The sequence below is a fragment of the Zingiber officinale genome, chromosome 6B (genome assembly GCF_018446385.1).
Source record: "Zingiber officinale cultivar Zhangliang chromosome 6B, Zo_v1.1, whole genome shotgun sequence".
In the NCBI taxonomy this organism is placed as follows: Eukaryota; Viridiplantae; Streptophyta; class Magnoliopsida; order Zingiberales; family Zingiberaceae; genus Zingiber; species Zingiber officinale.
This window is the reverse complement of record NC_055996.1, coordinates 46,400,832-46,416,462: the sequence shown is the minus strand read 5'-3', so window position 1 is coordinate 46,416,462 and position 15,631 is coordinate 46,400,832. Positions and strand designations below refer to the sequence as shown.

The following is a 15,631-nucleotide window of genomic DNA, read 5'->3' as shown; positions in this document are numbered from 1 at the left end:
ACAAGAAAATGATGAGGTAATCAATTGCTGAGAGGCGAAGAAGGAGAGATGCGAAGGAAAGCTTGTAAATCAAAAGGGAAGAATTTTTGTATCCACTCAGACCAATTCATTTAGACATTTGAGGATTGGTTAATTTTGTAAGTCGCGGAGAAGAGTAGATGCAAGTATCATTCCTCTAAAAAAAAATCATAAAGAGAAGTGCACTAATTTGAGGATTGATTTGGACATTTTAGCCGATGAATTTCACTGAAAAAATTTAATTACTTATTTATTTATTACAAATAGTAGTAACACTTGGTTGAGTAGAGACCATTAATTGTCTAATAAACAGCCAACAGTTGATAGGCTAACTCGCTAAGATCCCAAAGCCAAAAAAAGAAACAAAAAGAAAAAAGAAAGAAACAGAACCCACAATGAACAGAAAAAAAACTTGGCAAAATAATAATAGCCAAATGGTTTCTTCACATGACAATGGTCACCGGACTTCAGTAGTGTTGGAATCGACGACGTCATCCGGAGATGGTTTGATGTACTTACCGAGTGTCTTTTGCCTCGCCCTCTTCTTTATTCTTTGAATCTTATCTCTGCTCTGTTGTTTTCGCCGCTCTTTCTGCTTGTGCCTCATGTTCCGCTCGCGCTCGTATACACCCTGCCAAACTACCTCACCAGTCGAAGGCCACAGCCATCTCCGGGAAGGACGGTCAGAATCGGCTTCCTCTGCGAGATCCTCATCCATGGATTTTAGAGTGGCGTAGGAGAACCACTTGATCCACATCTGGCCTCTCCTGTTCTTCAGCCTGTGCTGTTCCTCCATAGCACCAGACTCCGGGTTTACATACACCATCCGCCGAGCGCTATGATATGCCCACACATTCACAAGCAACTCCAGAAGACGAGAATAGCAATGTCCGTCCTGTAGAGTGCAATGTTAATGCATTTATCCGAAAGCTTGCAAATCATTGGCAACTGCAAACATGGTAGTACACGCTGATGGATGATATAAATAAAATTAATTGGATTCCCCAAAATGATTAGTAACTTGCCACTTTGGACAACGTTGCTGTTAATTTGACCTCCTAAACTTGCACTCCTGCATCAGCCACTAAGGTATTCATCATAATCATGGCAGGCAAGCATTATTTCAAGTGAATAGATATTGCTTGAGACAGCCAAAATACCACATGGACCCGTATCCATATTGTGTCCGCACAAGAAGATTTCACTCTGTTGTTTGTGCTAACACAGTTTCAGCTATTCCATAATAGACAAGGCCTATTCTTGGCTGATACCATCTTGAATTGGACAATTTTCTTTTTAAGCATCATCATTTGCTACTCAAAGAAGGAACAAAACACTATAAAAGAGAGGTACAAGCCAAAGCAACAGGAAACAGCAGTGCCATTGAACTTGAAACCAAGATGTACCACATCCTACATTTGTTTCAAATTAATTATGTCAGACAAATGTGGCATAAGTATCTAACCTCTTGTAGTGCTTTTGCGCACCATATACTTATAAACAACATAAAAATTGGAAGGTCATCCTGAAGAAAAAAAAAATTGTTTATTATTTCTTTAGGGCAAGTGAAATTTATCGAGAGGTTTTTTTTACTTCTCAAGGGCATCTAGAAGTTTGTATCAGTTTGTCTTATAATCATTAGCTAGAAGGGCTCTAGCAGCGATGGGATCTCCTAATAGGTTGCAGAAAATGAACACATTATCAGCAGGTCACAGAATGAGCACATCATCACTGGTGTTTTTGGTTAACCGAAATATATTTATTGAGATATGGTGAGACCAATTCGAACAAAAGATGCATTGAGAGCATTAATTAATTTAGAACTTGTAAGTTTATGAGATTGAGCTCACTAAAATACTACAAAAATCAATTCTTTATTTCACCTCATGTATTGTTGTATACATCATCATAAGAATCCAATTAGAAAAAGTGATTTTTGGGATCTAGCTACCTCTTTGTTGATGTGCTATTTACAGCTTACATGCTCTGTCAGAGTTTGGTTTCGCATACGTGCAAATTTTATGCTTTTTGCACTCATGATGGACATGTGTTAATTGTTTGGTTTGTGAATACTAATCTAGTTTATGTAACAAACCATATATTAGGTATATATACGTGTTGTGTCTCTTCTATGATGATGCAATTTTTTTTTCCTCAAATTATACAATTACATAGAGATTAGCAGAATAAATGATTGAAGTTAATAGACCAAATATTACCTTGGATATGCTCAAAAAACAATGCCCACTAGTGCGGTGTTCATCATAAATCATCCTATCCATTACATCAACAAACATTCTGAAAATTTACAAGAAACACATACAGATCAGAGAATGCCATTGGAATTTGTATTTAGAAATTCTTGTCTACCAAACTTCTATGTAATAACTTATATGGCTCAACAATGGAACAGAAAGTCCTACATGATTTAGAGCGAACTAGTTCAAAGATGGACATAAATAGATGTATCAGCTCGAACTGAAATTTTAGTTATTCATGAGAACAGAAACTGGGAATTTTGCTTGATAATCTACAAAATATTAGTTAATACAATAACAGTAAGCAGGATCAGTAGAAGTCCAAATTCAAAGTTTGGTTTTGAACTTTCATGTGCTGACTTATAATTTGGTTAAAGTATGAGCTTGGGTAAACATAAAATTAGAAGATACTTAGTTCCTATAAAAGAACTACAACTTTGCGGTGCAAGTGTATGTAAAAGAACTCCTCTATTAGCGGGCTGGAAATGTGGGATTTTCTATAATCGCATGAAAAATTGAATGTTGGTTCCTACTAATAATCATGGATCAGAACGGAAAACAATACAGCCCATAACAGAAAAATGATATGGCTCAGGATCTAGGTCATATATATAGACCCATGCTATGAGTCTAGCAGCCATTACTGTATTTTTTCCAAAATGATTTCTGTTATTTAGGAAGCAATGCTGACATAGTTGGGACAAATATAACAAGCAGGGTCCCAATCATTTGGGATCAATTACATGGTGAAAGGAAACAAATATTGGCAATCAAGTGTAATCAAGAAAGCTGATTAGAAATAAGTTACAATAATCAAAAGCCAATCATGATCATGAATATAAAGTAAATGATTATTTGATTAGATTTGACTTTAGATTTCATTATATTGAAAAATTTATGCTTGGACATTAACCTTGATCCATTATTGTAATTCATGTATCTAGGTAGAATAAGTTCATATATCCATGTGAAGTTGCAAGATAAGAAGTATTTTTTTCAATAAAATTTTTGAGAGCCCACCACCTTCCAACAAAGTGGTATCAAAACTTATGGCATCAAAATCTTTTTCTTTCCAATACTCCCCAACTTACCAAACTCAACTATGAGAATTTGTCACTTAGAATAAAGGCTATTCTGGGATCTCAAGGAGTGTGAGATATCTCATTGAAAATGATTTTGAAGAGCCCTTAGATGTGACAACTCTACCTCAAAACCAAAAGGATGTTTTGGAAAAAGAAAGAAAAAAAGAAAAAAAGAGAAAAAGAAAGATCAAGGTGCTCTTACCATCATCCATCAAAGTTTAAATGAAGACATGTTTGAAAAAATAGCCAATGAGGCAACATCAAAGAAAGCGTAGGAGACACTTTGCAATACTATTATGGGAGTAGACAAGGTAAAGAAGGTACGACTTTAAACTCTAAGGGTTGAGTTTGAATCACTCTTTATGAAAAAGAGTGGACAATATCTCCGATTACTTTACAAGAGTTTTGCTATTGTCAATCAAATTGGGTAATTGAGTAATTGAGAAAGTACTACGCTCTCTTAACACAAAGTTCAATCATATTATTGTTGCAATTGAAGAACCCAAAGATTTGGATATCATGACTGTTGATGAATTAAATGGATCATTACGGGCTCATGAAGAAAGGATAAATCGTGGAAAGCAAGAACAATCATAACATTACAAGCAAAGACCAATTTGAAAACTAAAGGATGTGGTTCTAGTAAAGTCGAGGCCAATAACAAGCCAGAGGTCGAGGTTCAATACATGGCTGTGGTCAAGGGAGAAATGAGCAACCTTCTCAGTTTGATAAAAGAAATCAAACATGTAAGGAACTAGGACGCTAAACACGCTTAAGCGTAGTGGAAAACTTCTAGTTCCTCTAGAAGATCCATGCGAAGAGAATCTCATGATAGTATACCTTTGATGCGTGCGTACGAACTCCAAACAGCTTGGATCTCAGCACGATCACACGTTCGAGCCTCTATGGTATCCACATGAACAAGTGTTCGCTTGTCTCATAAACTCGCATAGTGGAGAAAGCAATCACCTAAGGTTGTGCTAGCAACCTTGATAGGAGGTCTCAGACCAAAGGAGAAGAGAAGAGGAAGGAGAATGAAGAAGTACACCAAAATGAGAGAAAATAATGTTCAAGTATTTTCAACCAATGAAAATACTTAATGAGCATTAATTCAATTAATGAGCATTAATGAATATTTATACTCCATTAAGGACCACATTGGAACCTCTTCATTTTGAATTCAATTTCAAAAATTGAATGATTCATTGAACTTCGAAATTCAATAAATTAATCTCCATTAATCTTCTTAGTGAAAGAATTTACTTGAGTCTAACTCAAGTCTAATCCACTTGAGTTTAACTCCAGTCCAATTCAATCGAGTCTTACTCAATTGATCTCATGTAATTTCAAATATAATAAATCATTATTTCATTAATTCGTATTGACTCCTTATATCTAGTTTGAATTGGATTCAATCCAATAATTAGATTCAATTGAGTCTAACTCAATAAGTCCAATTCGGATTAGACTTAATCCAATGATTCATCATATGAACCTATCTCCAAATCTACTTGTTCTTTGTGTGTAACCCAATAGCTTCTTGTAACGTTGGCAAAGTATCCAAATCAACATTTAGATACATAAACAATGAGTGACATCTAGCAAGGCATCATTGCTACCCAAGTGACGAGAAAGTCGAGATCCGACCTAACCTGTCCGTGACTATTATCTTGTATGATTTGGCACCTCTATCCTTGATATATAGATTGATCAATAAGGCATAAACTATGTCATCCTCTTATCAACCTTTTGTGTTTCTTGATCTCTAAGTAGACACTCAATCAAATAAGCTCAATATCTCATATTGACTCATTTGTGCATGGTCATGCTTTCTTGTGTCCTAATCAAGGGGCCCACAAATATCGCTTCCGTCATATGGAAGGGATAGATCTCATCTACATCACTCACATCCCTCCGCATAATTCATTGCATACCCAGTGATCGACTTTATTGTCCACCTTGTTACATGTGACGTTTGCCGATACCAAAGTACTTAACTCCTTATGTAAGGAACCGTAGTAACTTCAGGTCTAAGGACTATTCATACCAATAGTCACATGAGAATGTTTATGACACTCATATAACGATCCATGAAACATTCTTATGGCGGATCATTCAGTATATATTCTCTAATATTTACCCATGTGTCAACCTGATATCTCATATTTATGACTTATGAAATCAAGTCATCCGTTGACCTACATGCTAATCTCAACACATTAATATTATTCTTGTATATTAATGCTTGACTAAGAATAGTTAAGAATAGTGTTCCATGTATATCTACAATATTTCACTATCAATTCAACCAATTGATATGTTGTAGATAAGAACCTACTACCTAAGGATATTATTATACTTATTCAATCAGTACTGAACTGAAATAAATATAAAAACCAACTTTGCCTTTAGTCACATTAAAATGTTTATGACACTCATATAACGATACATGAAACATTCTCATGGCGAATCATTCAGTATATATTCTCTAATACATACTTATATGTCAACCTGATATCTCATATTCATGACTTATGAAATCAAGTCATCCGTTGACCTACATGCTAATCTCAACACATTAATATTATTCTTATATATTAATGCTTAACTAGGAATAGTTAAGAATAGTGTTCCATGTATATCTACAATATTCACTATCAATTCAACCAATTAATATGTTGTAGATAAGAACCTACTACCCAAGGACATTATTATACTTATTCAATCAGTACTGAACTGAAATAAATATAAAAACCAACTTTGCCTTTTATTAATAATGAAATATAATACAAAATGAATCATTTACAATCATCTCATAATTGGTACTAGGACTAATACTAACAAAACATCTGCAAGAGGTCGTGGAAGAGCAAGAGGAAGAGGTAACTATGTGAGGTATGATGATAAAAGAAATAAATCTCAAATTGAATGTTATTCTTGTCACAAATTTGGACATTATATTTGGGAGTGTCAATCAAACATGGAAGATGAAGAAGCAAATCTAATGGAGAACAAGAAAGATGATGTAGAGCAATCTTTGTTTCAAGCACTCAATGACTCTATTGGAAAAGCAAACACATGGTACCTTGATAATGGAGCTAGCAATCATATGACCGGTAATAAAAGTAAATTTGTAGGGCTTGATACAAACAAGAAAGATTTTGTAAGCTTTAGAAATAACACAAAGGTGAAGATGGAAGGTAAAGGTACAATTCTTCTTGAAACAAAGAATGGTGGTCACAAGTACTTGATGTTTATTATGTTCCAAAATTGACTAGCAATATTTTAAGTATTAGTCAACTTTTGGAAAAAAATTACAAGATTCATATGAATGACTGTATGCTTTGGCTATGAGATCAAGATTCTAACATTGTTGCTAAGGTGATGAATAAGAACAAGATATTCTTATTAGACTTGAAGAATTGAGAACCGTGCTTGAAGACTTGTATCGAAGACCATCGTGGATTTGGCATATGAGGTTTGGCTATTTGAATTTTGATGGACTTAAAGCTTTGGGAGATCATAAGATGGTGAAAGGAATTTCAAAAATTGATCACCCTAATCAATTGTGTGAAGCACGCTTACTAGGCAAGCATCCAAGAAAGAGTTTTCCAAAGCAATCCATTTCAAGAGCAACTAAACCACTCTAACTTGTCTGTGCTGATATTTGTAGCCTGAATCTCTCAGTAAAAGCTATTACTTTGTTGATGTGAACCCAACGAGAAAGATATCTCAAGAACCCACAACGAATTGAAGACAGAAAGAAGGAAGGTCTAAGACAATAAGATGCATGAAAAGAAACCTCGACCCAATACTTAGGAAAGCAGGAACTGGTATAGAAGATGTGGGAGATGTCACAACCTTAGGATTGAGGTTGACAAGTCTTTGAACGCTACAAGGAGATGCCTTGATAAATTCTAGTTCAATGAAGAACCAACAAGCGAGAGCCTCACCGTACTTTAGATTGAAAAATATGTCAAAGATACATGTGTGGTCGTCACCCCCTTTATTTATAACTATAGGGTGACCAAAAAACCCTAAAAGGCCAAAAGAAAGCCCATTTAGTAAAGACCTATATAGACTACTTAGCTATTTTAAATTTATGGCATTATTACAACCCAAATAAAAGTAAAAATTGAGTCCAAATTAAACCTACATATCCATATTACATAGATATGAGACTTAAATGCTAATTCAACTCATCTAAGGCTTGAATGGTGACTTTGACCTTCACATCTTCAATTAGCACATTAAGTGCTTCCCTCATCTTTTTAGCCTTAGCCCTTATAATTGAGCTTCCATTGATGCATAATAGATCATCATTAATATCTAGAGTGGGTTAAGTATGATCCATATCATAAGCTTGTTGCCAACTTGTTGTTCTCCTTCTTTTACTCCATCATTCCCCCTCTCCTCAAAAGGTTTCGTCCTCTAATCTTGATCGCCTACATCAAAAGGAGAAAGATCAGAAACATTAAATGTAGCACTCACATTATACTCACCTGGTAAGTCAAGCTTGTATGCATTATATCATTGATTCGAGCAATGACTTGAAATGGACCATCTCCTCCTAGATGCAACTTAGTACGACGTTTAGTAGGGAATCTTTCCATCCTCATACGAATCCAAACTCAATCCCCAGGTTCAAAGATCACTTTCTTTCGTCCCTTGTTGGCTTGCGCAGCATATTGTTCAATCCTCTTTTCAATTTGCAATCAAACTTTCTAATGCAGTTGCCTCACAAACTCAGCTTTTCTGGTATCATCTAAACTGGCACGCTCAAAGATAGGCAAAGGTGACAAATCTAAAGGAGTTAAAGGTTTGAACCCATATACCACTTCAAAAGAAGAAAAATTAGTAGTATAATGCATAGATCTATTATAAGTAAATTCAACATGTGGTAAACAATCTTCCTAACCTTTTAAATTCTTTTGAATGATAGCTCTCAATAAAATAGATAAAGTTCAATTTACTACCTCAGTTTGTTCATCTGTTTGTGGATGACAAGTTGTGGAAGACAAAAGCTTTGTTCCTAACCTTCCCCATAATGTCTTCCAAAAGTAGCTTAGAAACTTTACATCACGATCTGAAACTATGCTTCTCGATACTCCATAAAGCCGCACGATCTCCCCTTTTCTCATCAACTCTTCAACTTGCTTCTAAAGCTCCTTCATCTCCATAGGATTGCTCCTATAAACTAGTCAATTAGAAATGACAGCTCCTGGGATGAAGTCAATCTGGTGCTCTATTCCCCTAAGTGGTGACAATTCATCAAGAACTTCTTCAAGAAAAACATCATCAAATTCCTACAAAAGAGATTTAACAACACTAGGCAAAGAAGGATTAATATTGTTAGTGTTAAAATAAGTCTCTTTGTACAAAAGTACAATCATCGACTCTTGAAAATAAAAAGCTCTCTTTCTTTTGCATAAAAGCTCACTTTTTTACTCTCTTGCTCTAGATTTTTTTTCATTCTTTTTTTCACTTCTCTCATCCTCACTTTTTCTTTCTCACACTCCTTTTCCCATCGTGCATGACCCTCCTATCAAATTATCATGGTCTACCTAAAAGCAAATGACTTACATACATTGGTACTACATCACAAAGATCATCACCATGATACCTACCAATGGATGATGAAACCAATACTTGCTTAGTGACTTTAACTTCGCCGCAATCACTCAACCATTGTAGTTTATAAAATCTAGGATGTTTAGTGGTAAGTAAGCATAATTTCTCAACCAAGAAAGTACTAGCCACATTAGTTCAACTTCCTCCATCTATAATCATACTACATACCTTATCTTTAATGTGACAACAGGTATGAAATATGTTGTCTCGTTCTTCATCTTCTTCCTTCACTTGCACATTTAGAGCACGCCTAATGACAAGGGCTTCACCTTCTACGGCATACTCTTCTACATCACTTTCCATCAATGGTGGCAAGGCATTATCATCATCGGACTCACTCTCAGTTTCAATATCACCATTTTCTTTCAAAAGCATACTTCTTTTGTTTGGACATTGTGAGCAATATGTCCTCTTCCCAAACACTTAAAGCATTTAATATCTCTATTTCTCAAAGATTAGATAGGTTCTTTACCTTTAACCAATGGAGAATTAACATCTTTATTCTTCAAAAACTCGATCTTACTCTTTGATGCAACTTTATCATCTCTTTTGTTCCAACTAGATTTCCAAGTGGATGAATTAGAACTTTCACCATGCTTGATCGAACCCTTCCTTTTGAGTTGCCTTTCAATTTTCATGGACATATATATCATATCTTCGAACTCCACATAATGTTGCAACTCTACTATATTTCCAATTTCTGAATTCAAACCTTCTAAAAATCTTGCCATGGTTGCTTCTCGGTCCTCCTTCACATTAGCTCGAATCATGGCAATCTCCTTCTCTGTGGTATTCTCCTGTTGGGATGTATAATATAAGTCTAGCTTTTGTATGAACATCTGTTTTGAAATATTTTGAAATGAGAATCACTTTGATCAAATATATGCATTTTATATTTATATATATGTCAATGCAGTTGTCCATTTAATTTATATTGTAGATAACATGATGAGTGGTGTCACACAGAAGATCATGTTATCGATTCCTTATAAATTATAAATAGTAGCTCACAACCAAGATGGATTGGGACAAACTATTGGAACGGTTGTAGTGTAATTTAGTATTAGTCTGTCTTAACTATAAAATTACACTAATACATATGTATATATTGAGCAAGATTATTTGTGGTTGTTCGATTTATACTGACTACATAAAAGAATAGAACCTTAGTTATTATGGATGTGCGTCCTCTTAATCCCTATATAATAACAAACACGTATACTTAGTATTTATGTATTTAACTTATCAATGGGTGAGATTTATTTGTTAAATCAATATGTCCGATGAGTTGGGAAATACTACTGTGGCATATGGTGTGTTGTTGATTATAGAAAAAACTTGTGTCCTAATTATTTAGACTGATGATGTCCGCTTGAGGAGCTCATAAGGATTATCATGTAAACTCTGCAGGTGGACTTAGTCCGGCATGATAATAAAATTGAGTGGTACTACTCTTGGAATCAAATGTTAATTAATTGGGTTGTCAGTAACTCAATTAATTAACGGACATACGATATCTTAAACACGGGAAGATTAACGCACTCATGATAAGAAAGAGCTCATATTGTAATATGGGATTAGTGTAATAGTTCAATAATAACCCTTTAGTGGTATGGGTTATTATGGATGGACTTGGGTTGAGTGTTCGGGCCAAACACAGGAAGCTCAAGCCCATCAGGAGGCCTAAACCAATTACTCCCCTAGGTCCATGTTGTAACCTCTATATAAAGTCTTGCATCCACCCATCCATAACTTGATTTGGTTTAACTGGATTTGGTTTAACTTGGTTCAGTTTAACTTAACTTAGTTTGGTTTAACTTAACTTGGTTGGTTTAACTCGGTTATAGAAAGAGAGATGTTTTCTAAACAGATTCTGTTATTTGTTCTTTCTTTGTAACCGATGATAAGCCTATAAAAAAGAGTAGGTGGTGGCCCCTAAAACCTAATTTTCCTAATTCTCTTTTCCCTTGCTTATGGTCGCCGGCACCTCTCTCTCCCTCTAGGGTCGATGCCCCTTTCCTCCTCCTCCTTGCTTAGGGTCGGCGCCCCTTTCCCCCTTCCTCTCCTAGCTAGGGTCGACATCCCTTTCTAGCAATCCATTGGTGGTCGGCGGCAAGAAGAAGGAAAAAGATTAGAATGTACCCCATCCTAGAGCCTCCTTTTGTAGCCGGCAGTTTTGAAACCGAGAAAAGGAGGGTGGTGTTGTCTTGGTAGATCGTTGCCCACACGACGTCCAAGAAGAGGAGAGGAATACAACAGAAGATCAAGAGGTCTTTAGCTACAAAGTAAAGGAACAACTAGTTCTTAATTCCGCTACGTAATTAGTTTGTTTTCTTTGTATCGATTTTGGAATACCAACACAAGAGGACAGCGATCTTGTACTTCGATCAAGGTGTGCTTTAATCATTCAAGAACTTGCTTGATTGATCAAACACATGATTGATCGAACATGCGGGTTGCTAAAAAAAAAGTTCTGTTCTTGTACAATTTTTGTACAGGAAAATTGAAACAGAACGGAATTCTAGCGCCTTCACCTCCACGGTCTTGGATCCTTGAGTTAGACTTTGTAGCCGTTGGTACAAATCTCGATAGTAATGTGATGGAATGAACCTCTTTCTCATAATTGATTTCATCTCTTCCCAAGTGTCAACGGGTCTCTCGTTGTTTCTTCTCCTGCTTAGAATAACTTGATCCCACCAAATAATAGCATAATCAATAAATTCGACAGCAACAAGTTTTACCTTCTTCTCTTCAGAGTAGTTGTGACAATCAAATACTAATTCCACTTTCTTTTTCCACTCTAAATATGCGTCTGGATCACTTTTGCCTTGAAAAGAAGGAATCTTCATTTTAATATTTTCCAAGTTTCTATCAACATAATCACCCATCCTTCCCCTTCTACCACTAATTCTGATACCACCAGATCTGCCACTAGAAGTTATATCATCAATGTCCTTAGAAATACCATCATCATCATCATTGTTGTCTTCACGGTTATATTGCCTTGAACTTCATGTAGGAACTCTATTAGCTTGGCTATTTTGCAATTCAATAATTACAGCCTCTTGTCTCTCAAATCTGCTGAGGATTTGATTGAATCTGATTTCCATGCATTCTCTAGGTCTTGCTTTTTCTCCACTTGTCGCCATTAATGCAATCTGTTGTCACTCAACTCGCTAATGTTAGCTCTTTAAAGAACTTAGAATTATAGCAATTTCTTGTAAACGAACTAATTGAAAATCCCAAAGGTATTAGGATAAAAGAAAAGAATTGATAGAAGAATGCAAATTGCATAATTGAAAACTTAAATTAAGTTAAGAAAGGAAATTTGCCAGAATTGAATCTAGGCAAAACTTATGAGAATGTCGGAATAAAAGATAAAGAAACTTGAAATAAGAATTGAAAAGGAATTTGCCAGAACTTAATCTAAATAGGTGTTAGAATTAAATCTAGGCAAAACTTTAAAGGAAATGCGGAATTGGTAAGTGCAAATATAGAAATAACAATTCTCTACACTCACCTTTTTTTTTGTTTCCTTTTTTTTCTATTTTTCCGAAAATATTTTTTTTTAATTTCAGCTCTTTTTTTGCCGAAAATAATTTGTTAGCAACAAGACGAATAAATCTCACTGAGATCGAGATGATAATGATATGTAGATAATGTTTAACAAATAGACAAAGATTCAAGCACAAAGAAAAAGGATAACCAAATCGATTTAGAAAAACCAAAGCTCTGATACCAAATGATGTGAACCCAACGAGAAAGATATCTCAAGAACCCACAACGACGATAAGATAGATGAAAAGAAACCTCAACCCAATGCTTAGGAAAGCATGAACCTTGGTATAGAAGATGGGAGACACCGCAACCTAGGTATTGAGGTTGATAAGTCTTTGAACGTCACAAGGAGATGCCTTGATAAATTCTAGTTCAATGAAGAACCAACAAGCAAGAGCCTCATCGTGCTTTAGATTGAAAAATATGTCAAAGATACATATATGGTTGTCACCCCCTTTATTTATAACTATAGGTTGACCAAAAAATCCTAAAAGGCCAAAAGAAAGCCTATATAGACTACTTAGCCATTTTAAGTTTATAGCATTATTACAACCCAAATAAAGGTAGAAATTGAGTCCAAATTGAGCCAACATATCCATACTACATAGATATGAGACTTAAATGCTAATTCAGCTCACCTAAGGCTTGAATTAGGTTAATTAAGCCGGATGACTTGCTCTTTGTCAAACTCTTCAATGGTAGCTTTGGCCTTCACATCTTCAATTAGCACATTAAGTGCTTCCTTCATCTTTTTAGCCTTAGCCCTTGTAATTGGACCTCCATTGATGTATAATGGATCATCATTAATATATAGAGTGAGTTGAGCATGATCCATATCATAAGCTTGTTGCGCAACTTGTTGTTCTCCTTTTATTCCATCATTTGTGCTCTTTATTGATGATTTCAATAGAAAGACATGTGCTTATTTTTTAAACAAAAAATTTGAGGTATTTGGTACGTTCACAAAGTTCAAAGCTCTTATTGAAAAAGAAAGTAGATATCAAATTCAAGCATTAAGAACCAATAAGGGTAGGGCATTTATATCTAATGAGTTTAACAGTTTTTATGAGTTGCATGGACTTCGTCGTCTTTTGACAGTTCCAAGATTATCTCAGCAAAACAGAGTTGGTGAAAGGAAGAACGGGACAATACTTAATATGGCAAGGAGTATGTTAAAATCTAAAGACATGCCTAAGGAGTTTTGGACTGAAGTTGTGGCATGTGCTGTGTCTCTTTCAAATCAATCTCCAACAAAAAGCTTTAAGAATGTAACACCTCAAGAAGCATGAAGTGGGTGGAAGCCAACTATATCACATCCACAAATATTTGGATCCATTGCACTTGCCTATATCCATGAACAAGAAAGAGTCAAGTTAGATGATTGGAGTTAGAAACTTATTTTCATTGGATTTAATGAAAATTCCAAAGGGTATAGATTGTACAATCCACATAAAGAATTGTGATTAGCAAAGATATAGAATTTAATATAAATACATCATAGGACTAGAGCTTTAAGGAAGAAGGGTCATATGATTTTCTTCCTTACTATGATGTGGAAGAAGTCCAAGAGGAATCTACTCCACCAACAACTCCACATACACCTGGGTTATCAATAACATCGGGATCATCTTCAGGAAAAAAGACTCCAAAATATCGAAGTCTTGATGAAATATACAATGAGACTCATGCTATTGATGAAATGAGTATGTTTTGTTTACTTGCAAATGTTGAACCTTTGAGCTTTGAAGAAGTAAAGGAGGATGAGAAATAGAGAGGAGCCATAGATTGAAGAAATGCAAGTCATTGTGAAGAATGATACTTGCGAGTTAGTATCTATTCCAAAAGGTCATGAGACTATTGGTGTTAAATGGGTGTACAAGACAAAGAAGAATGTCAATGGAGAAGCAGAAAGGTATAAAGCACGACTTGTTGCTAAAGGCTACAAACAAAAACAAAGTATTGATTATGTCAAGTATTTGCTCCGGTAGCTCAATTGGAGACAAAATCATTAGAAGATTTATTAATTAAATGTTAAATCTGTCTTTCTTAATGGTTATCTGAATGAAGATATTTCATTGAGCAACCTATTGGATATGTGGTTAAGGGGCATGAAGACAAGGTCTTGAAGCTAAAGAAGGCGCTTTATAGTCTTAAAGCGGCACCTAGAGCTTGGAACAATCGTCTTGACAAATATTTGCAAGAAAATGGTTTCTTAAGATGCACCCACGAATATGCACTCTATATGAGGATTTCTTACTTGTTTGCATTTATGTGGATGATCTCATATTTACAGGAAATAATCAAAAAATGATTAAAAAATTCAAGATAGTCATGAGTTATGAATTTGAGATGACTGATATGGGACTTAGACTTATTTCTTGGGAATCCAAGTAAAGCAAATGGAGGATGGTACTTCTATTTTACAAGAGAGTTATGCAAAAGAGGTTCTTAAGAAGTTCAATATGTCCAATTGCAAACCAATTAATACCCCTATACAATTTAGAGCTCAACTATCCAAAATGAAGAAAGGAGAAGAGAAGATTGATCCAACTACTTTCAGAAGTCTTATTAGGAGCTTGAGATACTTGACTTGTACAAGATCCGACATTTTATTTGCAATTGGAGTTGTGAGTCGATCTATGGAGAATCCAACTGAGTCTCACATGTTGGCAGCTAAGAGGATACTTCGTTATATTAAAGGTACTCTTGATTGTGGTATTCTTTATTCATCCTCTAGCAACTACAAGTTGACAGACTATTGTGATAGCGATTTTGCAAGAGACATTGATGATAGAAAAAGCACAACTGGTTTTATATTCTTTTGGGGAAATAATGCAATTTCGTAGAGTTCAAAAAAGCAAGCTATTGTGACACTTTCCAGTTGTGAAGCTGAGTGTGTTGCAACTACTTCTTGCACTTGTCATGCTATATGATTGGGAAGATTGTTAAAGGAACTTCGTTTCAAGCAAGATGCTATAAGGATCATGATTGATAATAAGTCAACTCAAAGTTTGGCATAGAATCCGTTGTTTCATGAACGTAACAAGCATATTGATACAAGATATCATTTTATTCGGGAATACA

General features: G+C 35.2%; 1 protein-coding gene across 1 annotated transcript in view; it reads right to left on the bottom strand.

Annotated features, from left to right (window-relative positions):
• Positions 1 to 241: 241 nt before the first annotated feature.
• LOC121992395 overlaps positions 242 to 15,631 on the bottom strand; it is a 35,005-nt gene continuing 19,615 nt past the window's right edge. The window contains exons 8-9 of the mRNA XM_042546726.1: positions 2,238 to 2,316; positions 242 to 913 (exon numbers count right to left, since the gene is read on the bottom strand). Of these exons, the coding sequence (XP_042402660.1) occupies positions 476 to 913; positions 2,238 to 2,316 (517 nt within the window). The 3' untranslated portion in view covers positions 242 to 475. The remainder of the gene's footprint in view (positions 914 to 2,237; positions 2,317 to 15,631) is intronic.